Source organism: Lissotriton helveticus, chromosome 1_1, assembly GCF_964261635.1.
Source record: "Lissotriton helveticus chromosome 1_1, aLisHel1.1, whole genome shotgun sequence".
In the NCBI taxonomy this organism is placed as follows: domain Eukaryota; kingdom Metazoa; phylum Chordata; class Amphibia; order Caudata; family Salamandridae; genus Lissotriton; species Lissotriton helveticus.
In genome coordinates this window covers 808,500,706-808,518,317 of record NC_136057.1, presented here as the reverse complement: position 1 = coordinate 808,518,317, position 17,612 = coordinate 808,500,706, and the positions used below count along the sequence as shown (strand labels likewise).

Genomic DNA, 17,612 nt, shown 5'->3' with positions numbered 1-17,612 from the left:
TAAACACGACAGAGTGGTGCTGAGGATGAATCCCAAGTTCATACCGAAAGTGCCTTCAGACTTTCACCTTAATGAGCCGGTGGTTCTACGTTCCTTCTTTGCAAACCCTTCCACTGCAGCGGAAAGGACGTTACACTCCTTGGACCTCAAAAGGTGTATAAAGTTTTACTTGGACAAGACAAAAGACTTCAGGAAGTCGTCACAGCTTTTTGTGGCCTACAGTAGACCAAGGCTGGGTCTACCTCTAACGAAACAGAGTATCTCAAGGTGGATCTCTTCAGCGATAGCATTCTGCCATGAGAAGGCCGGCCGGCCGTTGAATGCTACTGTTCAAGCACATTCCACAAGAGCAATGTCCACATAAGCAGCGCGGTTCGCTGGAGTGCCGATTCTGGACATATGCAGAGCAGCGACGTGGAAGTCACCGCATAAATTCGCCAGACACTACTGCCTGGATGTTGAGCTTCTGCAGGATGCAGCAGTGGGTCAGGCGGTGCTTCGACATCTATTCCAGTGAGGTGAGCCTTCCTACATCCCGCCATCCTGGTATGCACATCTCTTTCTATTTGGTTATGTTGATGTATGCTAATGTTCACAGTCGCATGATACTAAGTGTATTATCCAACTGATTATGTGGCATCATTGCACCAGAAATGTGCATAATATATTGCTAACTACTCTGATTCAGGCATGTGAATCTATGAAAGACACCCCTAATACTGGATAAGAAATGCGTTACTTACCTGTAGAACAAGTTACTTACCTTCGGTAACGATATATCTGTAAGAAACAGTAGTTAGTATTAGATTCCTTACCTTAGAATAACCCCAGGCGTCAGTCTGGATCCGGAAACTTTTGCGTAGCAGTACCCCTGCGCGTCGGTAGGCGTCGTCTGCAGGCGTCCCCTGCGGCTCCGCGGCGTCGTGCGCCGTGATGACGTCGCTGGAGTATATAGACGACGCCTCCGCGCGCTGACGTCAGTTCTTTGCACACAGCTTTTCCGCGCCAGAACACGCAGAGCCATGTGAGAACCAACACTGGTGCCATTTGAAAACTAGGGCCCTGAAAGGGATGTCCTTAACCCTAGGTATCAGTTCGCAGAACGGGGAGGATGGGAGGGGCGGTAAGGAATCTAATACTAACTACTGTTTCTTACAGATATATCGTTACCGAAGGTAAGTAACTTGTTCATCTGAAAGAAACAGGTTAGTATTAGATTCCTTACCTTAGAATAGATACCCCAGCAATACCAACCCCGGTGGTGGGTCTGCGAACCAATACAACCTACACCAGAAAGTCCTGGAGGACCGAACGGCCAAAGAAGCCATCCCTCCGGACTTGACTGTCCAGGCAGTAGTGCCTCGCAAAGGTGTGCAGCGAGGCCCACGTGGCCGCCTGGCAAATGTCCTGCAAAGGGACTCCCCGGCCCAGGGCAGTAGTAGCCGCCGTGGCCCGAGTGGAATGGGCCCTCAGCCCAACAGGAGGCTCCTTCCGAGCCAAAGAGTAGCATGCTTTGATGCACAGGACGACCCACCGAGAGATGGTCCGTTTCTGTACCGCCCTTCCCTTCTTCTCACCCACGTAGCCAACAAACAGTTGGTCATCCACCCGGAACTGGCGTGTGCGATCCATATAGAATGAAAGCGCACGTTTTGGGTCCAGACGATGGAGCCGCTCTTCATCCTTTGAAGGATGCGGAGGCGGGAAGAAGGAGGGCAAGGTGATGGACTGCCCAATGTGAAAAGCAGAGACTACCTTGGGCAGGAAAGAAGGTCTAGTCCGAAGAACCACCTTATCAGGATGAACAGACAAGAAAGGAGGTTGAATAGAAAGAGCCTGGAGCTCACTCACTCTCCTGGCAGAGGTGATGGCTACCAGGAAGGCCGTCTTTAAGGTGAGAAGACGGAGAGGACAGGAATGAAGGGGCTCAAAGGGAGCGCACATCAGGAAAGTCAAAACCAGGTTCAAGTCCCACTGAGGCATCACGAACGGAGTTGGAGGATACATGTGCGTGATGCCCTTCAAGAATCTTAACACAATATGGGGACTTGAACAAAGATGGCTGATCAGGTAGCCTCAAGAAGGCGGAAAGGGCAGAAAGATAGCCCTTGATAGTGCCCAGAGCAGAGCCCTGCTGGGCAAGGGAAAGGAGGAAGAGGAGAACCTCAGACAGAGGGGCAGAAAGGGGATCCACAGCCTTTGCTGTGCACCATGCCACAAATCTGTTCCACCGGCAGGCGTATACCGACTTTGTGGAGGGACGCCTGGCTGCCAGAATGACATCACAGACTTCAGGAGGCAAGTCAAATGGCCTCAACTGTCGCCGCTCAATCTCCACGCATGGAGGTGGAGACTGGACAGGTTCGGGTGGAGGACCGTCCCCTGCTGCTGCGACAGAAGGTCCTCCTGAAGGGGCAGGCGGATCGAGGGACCGACTGTCATGCTGAGTAGCTCAGGATACCAGTACCTTCGAGCCCAGTCCGGAGCCACAAGGATAACTTGGGCCCGGTCGCGCCTGATCTTCTTCAGCACTCTGGGCAGAAGTGGTATAGGCGGAAAGGCGTACAACAGACCGCAACTCCACTCGCGCCGAAAGGCGTCGCCGAGCGAGTGCCGTCTTGGAAACTCCAACGCGCAGAACTGATGACATTGCGCGTTCTCTTCTGTGGCGAATAGATCTAACCAAGGCTCTCCCCATTGCTGAAAGAGGCCTCTCGCCACATCCGAGTTCAGACGCCATTCGTGATCCACCGAGCACCGACGGCTGAGTTCGTCCGCCCTGGCGTTCAGAGAACCTGCCAGGTGTTGAACCGTCAGAGTCACGCCCTGACGTTCCAGCCATTGCCAGAGGCGCAGAGCCTCCTGGCAAAGGGTCCACGACCCCACACCGCCCTGTTTGTTGCAGTACCACATGGCGGTGGTGTTGTCCGTGAACACCTGCACCACACTCCCGTTGACAAAGGGGAGGAATGCCTTCAGTGCCAGGCAAATCGCCCGCAGCTCCAACATGTTGATATGGAGCCGGGATTCCGCCGGAGACCAGAGGCCTCTGATCTCCGCCTCTCCCAAGTGGCCACCCCAGCCTTGGAGGGACGCGTCCGTCACAACCACGTGCTCCGGTTGGGGAAGGGAGAGGGATCTGCCCCTGACCCAATCGCGGTCCGTAAGCCACCACTGCAACTGTCTCGCAGTGCCCTCCGAGATCAGGACATGGTCGGATAGGTTGCCCTGATGCTGGGCCCACTGAAACTTCAGGTCCCACTGCAGAGCCCGCATCCGCCACCTGGCGTGATGCACCAGAAGGATGCAGGAGGCCATCAGCCCCAGAAGCCGCAGCGTCAACCTGACCGAAACCCGGGATAACGGCTGAAAGATGGGAATCAGAGCCTGAATATCCCGGACCCGCCGTTCCGGAGGATAAACCCGAAACTGCGCCGAGTCGAGAACCGCTCCGATGAAAAGGAGCTTTTGAGAGGGACACAGGTGTGATTTCGGCACATTGATGGAGAACCCCAGCTCGTGCAGGAGGTCTGCCGTCATCTGAAGGTGGTGGACGACTGTCTGGGGCGAGCCCGCCTTCAACAGCCAGTCGTCGAGGTAGGGGAAGACTGAAACCCCTAACCGGCGCAGATGAGCTGCGACCACCGCCATCACTTTCGTGAACACCCGTGGGGCGCTGGTAAGGCCGAAAGGGAGCACGATAAACTGAAAGTGCTCGTGGCCTACCGTGAACCGCAGGTAACGCCGGTGGGCCGGCAGGACGGGGATGTGAAAATACGCATCCTGCAAGTCCAACGCTACCATCCAGTCTTGTGGGTCTAGAGCAGCCAAGACCTGAGCCAAAGTCAACATCTTGAACTTCTCCTTCCGGAGGAAGCCGTTGACGTTCCGTAGATCCAAGATAGGACGCAGGCCTCCCTTGTCCTTCTTGGGTACCAGAAAGTAGTGGGAGTAGCAACCACACCCTACTTCTGGCCCAAGAACGCGCTCGATGGCCCCCTTGGCCAAGAGGGCCGTAACTTCCTCCTGCAGAAGCGTCAAGTGGTCCCCCGACACACGGTGGTTCTGCGGTGGCATGGCTGGAGGAGTGGACTCGAAGGGGAGGGCATAGCCCCTTCGGACAAGCTGCAGCACCCACCTGTCCGATGTTATCGCGCGCCAGCGGGAGTGGTGATGGCGAACCCTGCCACCCACTGGCGTCACGTGAGCCCGAAAGCTCGGACTAGGAAGGCTTGGATGCAGCAGCGGAGGGAGGCGTGGACTGACCACGCCGCTGGCCTCTACCGCCACCACGGCGGAAACCACGGCCGCCACCGCGCTGGGGAGCGTTCTGCGTCGCGTGGCTGGCAGCACGTGTGGGACCTCCCCTCCCCTGGCCACGAAAGGGCCGAAACAAACCCGTCTGCTGGCGCTGGGTCGAAAGACCCAAGGACTTGGCCGTGACCCTGGAGTCCTTGAAGCGCTCCAGCGCGTGGTCCGCTTTGTCACCAAACAGGCGACTGCCATCAAATGGCATGTCCATGAGTGAATTTTGGACGTCTGGCGAGAAGTTGGCAGATCTCAGCCAAGCATGGCGACGAATCGCCACCGTTGTGGACATCGCCCGTCCCAGCGAGTCGGTCGTGTCGAGACCACAACGGATCGAGTACCGCGCCGCATCCCGGCCTTCAACTAAGGCCCGTGTGAGCTTGTCCCGCACCTCCTGGGGACATTGCGGCAGACACTCCTCGACCGTATCCCACAGGGAGTGGGTGTAGCGGCCCAAGAGGCACGCGGTATTACAAGACCGCAGTCCAGCGCTCAAAGAGGAAAAGACCTTTTTACCAAACTGGTCATACCGCTTTGATTCCCTATCGGGCGGAGCCGACGGAAATGCGGACTGCGAAGTGGAGGCCTGGATCACCAGACTCTCCGGGGAGGGATGGGTGGATAAAAAGGCAGGGTCGTCCGAGCATGGACGGTGACGCCTCGCGACATTCCGGTCAACCGGCGCACCAGAAGCGGGCCTGGACCAGGTGCCCAAAAGGACATCCGACAGGGCCTCATTAAACGGCAGCAGAGGCTCCTGGGGGCATGACTGCGGTTTAAACACTTCGGTCAGAATGTTCGGCTTGACCTTCGCGACGGGGAGCTCAAGGTGCAAGGCCTTGGCAGCCCTCATCAGGACCACCGAATAGGCAGCACCTGCCTCAGACGCCACAGGGGACGGAGAGACAAACCCAGGGTTGGGCGACTCGTCCAGGCCACTGGCATCACCCAGATCACCTACCCAGTCCACATCATACTGGCAGGCACGGGATAGAGGGTCCTCAGACCCCTCCCAACCCTCTCCATACTCATCGTCATCATACCCATATTCTGGGTCGACGATATAGACGTCGGGGTCAACGGGCCCCATCGGCGTCGAATCCGGCGTCGGCCGACGCCGGTCCGACTCCGACTCCGCGTCCGGAGTCGGGGAGGAAAGGGGGGTGGCGCCGCGCGGCGTCGGTGCCGGGGACCCGACGCCGGCCGGAGCCGACGGCGGAGTCGCTGCACCACGCGGGGGCGGTACCACGGGTTGGCCCACAGGAACCGACGCCGGAGAGGCCGGGAGACCAGCCGGCGACGAACCAGAGGGAACCAGCGGCGCCGGGGCCGGAGCCGCCGGCGGCGCCGGGGCAGGAGCACCCGAACCGCTCGGGCCCCCAGACGGGACCGACAGGCCCGCAGGCGCCGAAGGCCCCGCCGGAGAAGACCTCGCCCTCATAGCAATGAGGAAGGCCTCGATCTCCTCACGCGACGCGCCTTCCCCAGGGACCGACGGGTATGGGGTAGACGGCGTCGGCGACCCACGCGGGGCCGCGGGGGTGGGGTCACCCGAGCCCCCGGCCGCATTACGCGGGCGTCGGGGGGAGTCGGGGGTGCGATGGCGACGCCCCGACTTCTTGTGCTTACCTGACGAGCCGGAGGAATGGTGGCGACTCCCGGAGCGCCCATGGCGGCTCCGCGATCGTTCCCTCGACCGCTCCCTCGACCTCCGACCGGACCGGGACCGCTCTCGACGCGGGGCCGACACCCGGAGCTCGAGAAGCTTGCGGGACCGCTCCCGCCTAGCTTTTCCAGTCAAGGCCCGACAGTCGACGCAGGACTCCACGTCGTGGTCCGCGCCCAGACACCGGAGGCAGAGTCGATGGTGGTCGGTGACCGACATCATGCGGTCGCACTCGTCGCAGCTCTTAAACCCAGGCATCCTACCGGCACCGTAGAAAGATTAAGTTTTACAAACACTTGGTCAAAAGACCGGAGTACTGCTCTTCGGATCTGCGCTAACTGGCGCGGAAAAAAGAAGAACTGACGTCAGCGCGCGGAGGCGGCGTCTATATACTCCAGCGACGTCATCACGGCGCACGACGCCGACGACGCGGAGCCGCAGGGGACGCCTGCAGACGACGCCTACCGACGCGCAGGGGTACTGCTACGCAAAAGTTTCCGGATCCAGACTGACGCCTGGGGTTATTCTAAGGTAAGGAATCTAATACTAACCTGTTTCTTTCAGATACAGCAGTTATCCAGTATTGGTGTCTTTCATAGATTCACATGCAACCCTCCCGCCTCCCCTGGAAGGACTCACGTTCTCTCTAACTGCATTACGCCTACCTAGCTTGGTGCGTACGAAAATCTGAGAGACTGAGGCTCCTGCCAGGAAGGTTCTAGAGGGAGGTGATAGCTGATTGGCTGGCTCTAAGAGTTTGGTCCTTTTTGCATAAGGACAAGGATAGGCTACTAAGGTGAGGCCCTTAGGCCTATTCTTCTTTATGTATGTCTATAGGACATTACTTTTCTATATACCGGAGGCTCCCGTCTCGACGACGGGGAATGATTCAGGCATGTGAATCTATGAAAGACACCAATACTGGATAACTGCTGTTACAGGTAAGTAACGCATTTCATATTCTCTAACCTCTTCCATGCGTCGGACGGCCCCTAGCTGTCCGGCGTCAAGGTGGGCGTGTGCATCGGATGGCCGGGGGCTGCCCGATTTGGGCACGCGTGGAATTCACCTGCACAGCGGGGGAATGTGCGCCACAGCGAAGCGGTTAAACTGCCCACTAATAAATGCTTAATCACTCTAAAAAAACAAGCATCACATCTACGACCTTGTCACTGAGACACAACCTGACTTACTCTTCATAACTCAACCATGGTTGGGAGATGACATGGCTCCAGAGTTGTATAAAGCTGTTCCTATAGGATATCAAACTATCACACAAAATCCTCTTGGCAAAAGCGGAGGCGGCCTAGCTGTTGTATTCAAACAAACATTAAATATCACTAGAGAGGACTATCTCTCCATACAAGGTTGTGAGGTCCTCTTCAGCAGATGTAACACTACACTGTTCCTCCTATAACTTCCTGCTCTCCTTTACAGACCTCCACGTAGCAATGCAACATTCCCAGACACACTTCTAGATACAGTCTCAAACCTTATAACACTACACTCCAACATATGCATTCTTGGTGACCTAAACATTTGGTTTCACAAACCCAATATGCCCCACCCAAAAACAATCATCACTGGCCTAGATGCACTGAACTTATATCAGATTATCCACAGACCCACACACATCACAGGATACATCCGATATGTCATTTTTGCAAATATAGAAATAGTTACCTTTCAAACCATTACTCCAGTCACATGGTCAGACCACCATTTGCTTGCTTTCCTACATAAAACTACACAAAGCAACTACCTAAAACCACCTTACATGCATCCACCTATTGACCATGGAACAAACTCAATTTTGAAAAATTTGAAACACAACTAACATCCAGTACAAATCTAGACACAATGAATTCCATTCAAAACTATATGAGTGGCTAGAGGAAGCTTTTGCTTTCCTAATACCACTAAGAACGATGGAACAGAACAAAAGAAAACAGGCACTTTGGAGAAATACACAGCGAAAAGAGAAAATACAGAAAATTAGAAATCTGCGACGTACCTGGCTCAAAACAAACAACAATCAAGGCAAACTTCACCTACAGCAATGAAAAAAGCTAAGAAAAATACTATTCACAGAATTCAAAAAGCTAAATGTGCAAATAAAGAATCTATAAAATTCTCACTGAATTTCGTAAACTAAATTGCCTAAAAGGAGCTCATTCCATCACTCTAGATTTCACAGACAAACTGGCTAATCATTACATGGCTAAACCAGACGCATTTGACTCTTATTTAAAAGAAAGAAAAACACCTGCACCAACCCTTTTCCAAAGAAACACTCCCAGAGTATACTAATCCAGCCTCTGCATTCCTTCCCAAAAATATCACACAATGGATTTATGGACTTGGGCAAAGCAAGCAGGTCGGCCGGCAGCCCTTCTGGCACCCGTGTCCACCACAAACCTTGAAGAAAATTCTTCTAACTACCTCTGCTGCCACACCAGTAAAAAAGAATCATGAGCAATTCCTTAACTACATGAATATTTCCAGAAGATCTAAAAAAGTCACAAAAAAGCACATTACTAAAGAAAACAAACCTGGCCTCACTGAACCCCCGACAACTACAGACCGATTACAAATGGACCTTTCCTGGGCAAACGGATAAAAAGATCAGCTGTCACAATTCATTGAAGATAATTCCATACTTTTAGACTTCCAAACAGGATTCTGTCCAGGAAGAGGCACCAAATCTGCACTCATTGCCATATGGGATGACCTTACGAGCACAGTTGATTGGAACAGGGTTGATGCACTACTTCCCTTGGACCTCTCCGCTGCCTTTGACACGGTTGACCATGACACTCTAAAACAAAGACTCTATGAAGCCAGCATAGGGGGGAATGCTCTTGACTGGACACACCCTATGACATAGAACCATCTCAAACTGAATGCTTCCAAAAGGGAAATACTCACATGAGGCGATTGGAAAAGTCATGACACACACGCCACTTGGCCTGACTATCTGGGAACACAGCCTAAAGTATCAAAGTAAGTAAAAAACCTCAGAATTACCCTGGACTCCAAGCTATCAGGAGATGCCCAAGTGGACAAACTAGCAAGATCAAGCTTTGTTACTATAAAAAAATCTGCAGAACATCTTCCCCCACCTGGGATTTCCACACAAGGTCCAGGCTACTATCTCTCTTGTTCTGTCTAAACTCCATTACGCCAATAGCCTCTACCACAGATCATCTTTAACAACTATGAAAAACTACAACGGATTCAGAACTCTGCTGTCAGACTATTTTTACATATAAAGCAACAAGCCCACATCTTCCCTGCCTTGAAGGCCCGACAGTGGTTACCGGTTGCCAGAAGATCCACATTCAAGCTACATTGTATCACCCACAAAGCGATACATGGAACAGGACCGCTCTTCATCAGGAATAAAATTACCAAATACATTCATTAAAGGAACCTCCGCTCTAGATGGCACCTCACCTCAAAATCTCACCATACAAGAAAAAAACCATAGGTGGCACATCCTTCTCTGTTCAACAAGACAAACTATGAACTCTTTACTCCCAAACATATGATCCACGAATAACTGCCTTATCTTCAGAAGACTACTCAAGAGTTGGCTCTGACCCACATAATCACCATACTCAAACATAAATATAAAACATATACCTGTATATATAAGCATTCATTTGGACTATATGTGTGTACCTAGACATGTGTATTGATTTGCATAAATGTGTATAATAATTATGTTCATAAATATATAGGTATTCGTTAGTTCTGCTTAATAAATATAGATATTACTTATGGTTATATTATTCTATGTTTAACATGTATATAGGTGACTGCATAAACAAATCATTAGCATAACTATTTATCACAGTTGCTTCACTAATGAATTACACATTTTTTAATAAAAACAAATAAATTAACTTAAAGTACGGCAAACACTGAAAGTCTGAGTTTAATAAATATAACTTAAATCTACATACATCACCTTCCTTATGCATATATACCTTCCATGTACTTATGTATCTTTATATTTATTACTTTACTTTTAATTCAGCATTTCCAATGTGCTACCCTACATCTCACCCTACACCTCTCTCAATATATCCTCTACCTGCACTCTCTGACTCATCTCAAACTTCATTATAATGCTCTCTCCAATGCACTACCATATTTATCACCCTATTCCTCTCTCAATGTATCCTCTACCCCCACTCTTAGACTCATCCTAAACCCCATTCTACTGCCATGATCCACATAATAACCCTTTCTAGACTCTTCCCTACTCTACCCCTCCTAGCATCATCTCATACCGCTTTCACTATTCAGATCTCCCAAACCAGCCTTTCTAAACACTTCCCTCTGAATCTCCCCCACCACCTCCCCTTTACTCATCCCAAACCTCCTCCTACTGCTATGAGCCCCAGAAAAAACACTTTCTAGGTCCTTCCCTCTTCTATTACTCCACTTTCCTTTTCAATTCAACTACCAGACTAACATTTACACCGCCCAGATGAATTTCATAATTCCCTATACTAATTTGCCACTGATCCTGTTTGAGTTCCGAAGCAGCGAGATAGCCGCCAAAAAGTGCATCAACATCTCATTGGGGGTAGCAAGGGTTATATAAATACAAACCCTTAGCTCCTCTATCACTCCACTAACCTTTTTCAGTCCAAATAACAAACTCACATGTCCACCTCTCAAATTAGTTTCATATCTCTCTATACTAATTCACCACTAATCCTCTATGGGTTCCGGAGTAGTCTGCTACTCACTAAAAAAAATGCTTTGATGCCTCGTCAGAAGTAGTAAGCACTATATAAATGCAATTACAATTCTTAAAATCCCATAGAAGCGATCTGTTCGAGACACGAGTCTGTGGTAGCCTCTCCCACATAGCACCAACTTTTGCTCCAGTCTGCTGGTTCAGGAGTTCAAAACATTTCAGTTAGTTTTCCAATCATACTATCGTCTTCCTGATTCCAATTGTCTATTATGTAACCTTATCATCTGGCCACTAAACTCCTGCCCGAGGATTTAATCTAAAAGTCTATACCACATTCACCAAATTATATATTCAGGTGAAAATGTATTTTGTTCTAATTAATTTAAATTATAAAAATGAACAATGTGAATACAGGAGAAGAAAGAGAGTATACAAACCAGAAGGCTAACGGTGCACCCAATCTTTTTACCATCCACTTCTCCAACCTTCATGCAGTCCCTAAAAAGAAAAAGAAAATGTTCAAATGAGCCTCCCTGTCACTGTACTTTAGAACAAAGAGGGCATACCGAGAACACTTCAACTCAAGCTATTTTGAAATAAGGAATATCTTTTTTTTAGTACCACAGGCATTCATTAGTTTGCTCTTTTTTCGACCTGCTGCAAATTCCTTTTACCAGGGCAAAACAGATGCAGCATCTTTACATATATTACAAGAAAAATAAAAGTATGACCAACAAAATTGGATTGATAGCGTTGTGTTTTTAAACAAATGCTACAAAATTGAGAAACATCAGACAATAGCTATAACACTGTACAGGGAACATCACCTCATCCAATATTGAAATTAAACTTTAAATTCATGTCATTTCCAAAAACAAACTTTCTCAATTATCAGTGTAACACAGGTTATTGATAAATCGATGGGTTAATGGTCTTTGAAAATACAAGCTTTTTTCTGTAAAATTAAACTATTCAGATGCATTGCACTCAGATGCGGACGCAGTCCTAAAGAGGCCACTCCTAGAAGAGTCTTTCTGGCTAGTATCCCAGCTGTGGCAGGACTAGCACCTAACCAGCAACATCTAAGGAGAAGCAAGATCACTTCAACGTACTCCAATGTAAAAGATGGGCAAGTGTCACTATGGTGTAGGATAGAGGCGTTGATTTCTTTTTTAACTTATCCTTTGTTAATAGTTTACCTTAGTCGTCCAAGCAGAGAATCAACCTTGGACAGCACACAATATAGCAGTGGTCTATAGTTTCTTTTGATAACGATGTGTTACACAACTAGATAGAATACCAGGTTACATAACTAGACAAGACACCCGGGTTCCCACAAAAGGAAGCATGGAAAGGCCAGGAATATGTGCAGATGGGACACAGATATGTCTGTCTTTTGACACAAGTTGATATATTCTGATAATAATTGCATAGCTGAAGGATGTTACATTTTGTTCTATGCCTAGCAGAAGATCTAGAACAGTGACATTTCCAAGTCCTGGAAGAATCCTCAAGCTCCGCATACTATGCTTTAAAGTGCGGAGTTCCCCAGGGAACAGTGCTAGGTCTGACCCTTTTTTTACCTTTATGTGCATTCACTGGCAGGAACAGTACAGAGCTATAAGTTCACACTTGTATCTTATGCAGATGACACACAACTTGTCATCTCATTGTCTACCAACAAGTACACCTTCCATCAGATAAATGGACGTCTTGACCATGTCACCAACTGGATGTCAGAAAGCTGTTAAAATTGAACGGAAAGAAAACTAAGGTCCTAGTTGTAGGAAACAAGCCCTCCCTTTGGAGTTAACTCACCTGGCTAGCCAACTTAGGGCCCCTACCTACTCCCGCCCCGGCAGTAAAGAGCCTCGGATTTCTTTGCACCCTAAGAAAAATACTAAGGGCTCAATTATGAGTTTTTGGCGGAGCAGTGGCATGGTGGTGCAGACCCCGCCGCCACCATTCCACCAAAGCTCGCACCGCCCGTCTGCCAGATTATGAATTTTTCGCAGTCTGGCAGGTGGGCAGCGTGGTGGTCCCATGGCAGTACCTCTTTTATAGCCAGCGGTGCCATTATAAAAGGCACCAAAATGGGACCGCACTACAAGGTTGCTGCATGAAATAGACCCGCAAGTCCATGCAGGAACGTATGTGCATGCACACAGGGGGGCACATGTTATGCCCCCTTGAGGGCATCCATATATGTTTGAGGCACAGAGGGACCTGTAGGGCCCGCTTTGTTTCTTCTTCGACAGGCTTTTCATGGTGGTGGAACCACCATGAAAAGCTTGGCAGAGTGGAAACTCATAATATGCTTGGCAGGACAGTGCTGTCCCGCCAAGCATATTGTGGCCTCTGACCGCTGCTCCTACCCCAGGGAATGGAGGTTACTTGGTGGAGACGGGGGTCCCAGGGCGATCTGACTTCCCGATTCGTAATTGGGCAGCTGGACCGCCAGTGTGGTGATAGATGGATCAGCCACCGCTGCGCCACCACGAGTCTGGCGGTCCTTGGACCGCCAGACTCGTAATATGGCCCTAAGTTGGCTCCCAGCAACTACATGTAGAGTGGTGGTTCAGGGTCTAGTTCAGGGTCTAATTAACTCACATTTTGATTATGGTAATTCCCTTTACCTAGGCAGTCCCAAATACGTAACCAACCTGCTGCAAGTGGTACAGAATACAGCAGCATGTATACTTTCCAATAATCCCAAATGAACATCAGCGGTCCCAGCTCTGGCAGCGCTTCATTGGCTACAAATCTAAAAGAGGAAACAATTTAAAACTCTCTGTCCGGTCCATCATGCCATGCATAAAAAGACCCCCAGCTCAGCCAACGTCTTGTAACCCTCTAAGTGCCGAAGCGTAACTTGCTTGCAACTTGATAGGAAGGCCAAAAACTACTCCTTGTCCCCAAGGTCAAGAGAGCTAGAGGTGGGGGTAGTTCCTTCACATTGCTAGCCTCCATAGTATGGACCACGCTTTCTGTGCACACCAGGCTAGACAGCTCCAAAGGTAGCTTCATGAAGCAACTCAAAACCTATCTATTCTAGCATTCAGCCGGCAACTAACACCAAGAGCCGAGGTTTACCTGCGCTGGCAGGCCCGTTGGGTAGACATGCTCTATATAAATCCCAAGAATAGAATATAAATCTCAAGAATGGAATAGTGTCAGTTTTCTGTATAGTTATGCTCTAGCAGGCAGCCGTCCTGCTGAGAATGAAAAACTCAGAAGTCTCATTGAGTTTATCAATGTTGTCCTTTTTGGGCCTGCCCAGCACCCAGTATAGAGTCACATCACTGGACAACAGGCTATGGAAGTGTGCAAGGACCCAAATTGCATGTTGCTGTTGTCTGTTCACAGAAGGTGGCAGCGAGTTTGCAAAGTCTGTCGCCTGCCGTGCAGCTGCCATGCCACTGATTCAGCCCACTGGGCCGACTGTTGCAACATCAAGTGAAGAAAGTGCATCATGGCCTGACTGTTTTTTCTTGCTAGACTTCCACAGTGCCGGAGTGTCACTGAACTGCCTGACTACCTGGTGGGGGCTGATGGCCGCGAACAATTTCCAAAGTCAGAAGGCAGTCCAGTACTGGACTTGTGGTGCACGCTGGTGAGCACCTGCCAGTACCCACGTTGAGGGTGACCTCCAGTTCTGAAGCCCCCTCCCATGTTTTGCCTACTCTTAGTACTACTCTGACCGCTGTACTTCTACGACAATACTTAACTGCTAGCTCATACTGAGTGCCGGTCCTTGCGCTCACTAGGGCACCCTTCCAGCAATGAAGCCTCATGCAAAAGCCAACACTAAGCAGCGGCAACCACACTTTAAATCTCTCCGACTTCTTTTTCCTTGCTCTACGTGTCCCGTTGCTTCTGCCCTAATGCTGCTGCGACCACAATCAGCTGCAAAACGGACCCTTCTACTCTGCTCTTGCAACGCTTACCTTTTGCTACTTCATCCAAAACCGCGTGGACTAGCTTCAGCTAACATCAGGGATCCTGCACCATGTGCCATCATTCCCACCCCTCCTAGCCTCTACATCCCTCCTACACCGATCCACACAAGTAGGTTTAGGTCATGTGTGACTATTTACCCAGTCTTGGCTTTTTATCCAGCATCGGTTGGCCTGCTGTCTTTTCTGATACCTTTGAATGTGATGTGTTTATACAAATGGACTGCCTGATGGTGTCATACGTGGCATAGGGACACTTGACAGCCATGCCCTCACTACTGTCACTTTTAACAGCAACAGCAGATCTTTACTATAGCGCATATTCATAAAAGTCCCCATAAAATGGTGGTAACAGGTCTTATTATTATCCAGCCCACTGGTACTTATTTAATCAACTTCTAATAGTAAAAGGCTGAGCTATTCCCTACCTGGGACTTATAGATCACACCAGAGCACTGCAGCGGATGCCTCAAAAGAATGTACTAGTATAAGGTTTTGCGAGCAAGTGGTCACACTTGCACACCATAAACAACGCCAAATTAATCACTGCAAGTCCCTTAGAGGTTGAACATGATCATCTGGGATGTTTTTATATGGAGCCGAAGTTCGTTTTTTGGTTGTTGCAGGCGCCTCCAATTTTGGCGGTGAATTGATTTGTTCAAGATCAAACATTGACGGTCTCGTGGTGACCTGAGATTAGAATTCACATTCCATATCTGTACCTGCTTCGGGTCAGCTGGCCTATGAAAATCCAAAATAAAGGTCAAAAGAAGCGCTATCTGTTTCAAATAAAATGCCTTGAGATGTGTGTTTAATTCATCAAATATTTATAAGGCGTCATAGCTTTGCCTTTTCTTTAGGTGACCTTTATACCCAGAAAGGTGCACAGTTTTGAGGTTATCGAAATGGAAACAACACATTCATTTTCTGACCCAAATATCACAGATTTTCTTTTTCTACTATTCAGTGAAAAAAATAGTGTTACCTGTGAGGGATTCACTATGCTTTTCTGGTATACCTACCTTGGTTCTTCACGCATAAGTGTCACAATTTGTGATACATTTGAACTTCGAGATGTATTGTATTCAACATCCTTGGTTTTAAAACATCCTTGGTTTTCACACATCAGTGTTTGTCCCTCCCAAAACTTGTCTCACCCACCAAACAGACGTTAAAAGCAGTAGAAAATTCAAAGCTCATGGAAACTATTCTTCCGAATGCTCTATTGAGCCTATTGTTTTCAATATTTCAGGGGGAAACCCCCTTAACCCTGCATCAGTGGTGGAAACAGGTAACACCTGTCATGGAAGGAGGCAATGGCCTTGGACGACAGATGTTAGGTACCTGCACTTATCGTTTCTCTTATTTATCACTGGCAGTCCCCAGCAAGTATGAATTAGATGAGTGCTTTGCCAGAGCTCTCAGATACTTGGGATACTGTTCCTATGTTGACTGCCAAAACTAGAGACATAACCATGGTTTATGGATGGAGAATGGCTCCAGGGCATTGCATTCGAGGCACATGCTGGTGTTGCTCAGGTAGGCTTTGTGTAGTATATGTAGGAGCGCTTTGCAACACCTAAATTACATCATATCAAAACTGGCACTGCTTGATGTTCACTACAGACAAACTCCCTCCCTTGACTTTACAGTTTTCTTTTTCTATAGGTCGCTTCTATAATACAATAAAGTTCTTCATAGTTGTGTATACTAATGGGGATAGCGTGCCGAGCACAGGTGGTACCTCTGGAATTGAGGGCCATGTGTCTTCTGTAACTTTTAGGAATTTAGTATACTGTGTGACCTGTCTTTGCACAATGAGGCAGTCTGAGTTTCAATGAAGACTATGAAGGAATTGTCTATGAACAGGCCACGCATGTCCCCACAGCGTCCGAGTTTCCAACATTACCTATCCATGTACTTTGCTTAAAAATCTTAAAAATCACCAGTCCCTAAATGGGGGCTTGCAGGCCAGTGACTGCCATATGCTGCCACAGTTAACTTGCATGCTTCAGTCTGAGTATGGCTAGGCTAATAGAGCTTCATGTCAGGCAATTGTACACCATTCAAATTGCATGGGAGTTTCACTGTGGCTATTTTCATCCTGTTCTTCTTCCCACCACATTTAATACACTATTTCGTTACAGGCACTTGGACATTTGAGAAGACTGGTGCCAAGGACAAACGATGTGTCACCATTTAGCAGGCTGGCAACTTTAGTCGCCAGATTAAGATCATATCTTTTCTGCTCCTGTTGCTTGACTTGTACACCTAGATAACAAAAAAACACCATCTCCTTTTCAAGTGGTAAAACAAAGAACGGTTTGTCGCCAACTGAGCACGTAGAGTGCAGTTTGAACAATATTGACTTGTCCTGGTTGACCTTTGGAACCCACTCACAGTTTCTGAACAGATCTAGTCTAACTAGTAGGCTGTCCACTCTGATACATACAAGAATGGCATCAGCAAAGGCTGACTGTGCCTCATGAAGCCCACTCCCATTGGAGAGTGACATAATGTGCATGGTAGCTGCTCTATTGCCAGGATGAAAAGCAGTGTGGACAGCGGGCAACCCTGGCAGTTGCCGCTCTCTAGAGTCCAACTCCTATATGCTCTTGTGTTGGTTTTCTAACATATCAGTGGTTGTGTGTACAATCTCTCACAAATCCAATATATCCAAGACCTAAAGTCATGTATTATAAACCTTTAAACAGACAATGCTCAAGTATTCTCTGTAATCGGGGTGACCAATCGCAGCTCCTATTCACTCTCTTTATGTCTCTATGGGCTCCTTACGAGCCAGGTATCTTTAAAAAGCTGGGCAAAACTGCACAGCGAGTCTGTCTTCTCAGGGTGATTATCCTATTGAGACCCCTCATGGCTCCAACCATTCTTTTTTACTCAAAACCGTCACCGATAATCAATGCAACATTACCCAAGTCATCTTGATAAATGTGACTCTATTGCA

The 17,612-nt window shown here is 48.7% G+C and overlaps 2 protein-coding genes across 4 annotated transcripts in view; one reads left to right on the top strand and one right to left on the bottom strand.

The window, feature by feature from the left end:
- The window catches only part of DOCK4 (dedicator of cytokinesis 4), a 1,604,094-nt gene that overhangs the window by 263,923 nt on the left and 1,322,559 nt on the right, over positions 1 to 17,612 (bottom strand). For both annotated transcript variants that reach the window (XM_078674485.1, XM_078674490.1), the window contains one exon: positions 11,126 to 11,186. In XM_078674485.1, the coding sequence (XP_078530611.1) occupies positions 11,126 to 11,186 (61 nt within the window). The remainder of the gene's footprint in view (positions 1 to 11,125; positions 11,187 to 17,612) is intronic.
- The window catches only part of LOC144817731 (uncharacterized), a 135,368-nt gene that overhangs the window by 71,947 nt on the left and 45,809 nt on the right, over positions 1 to 17,612 (top strand). The window lies entirely within an intron of this gene.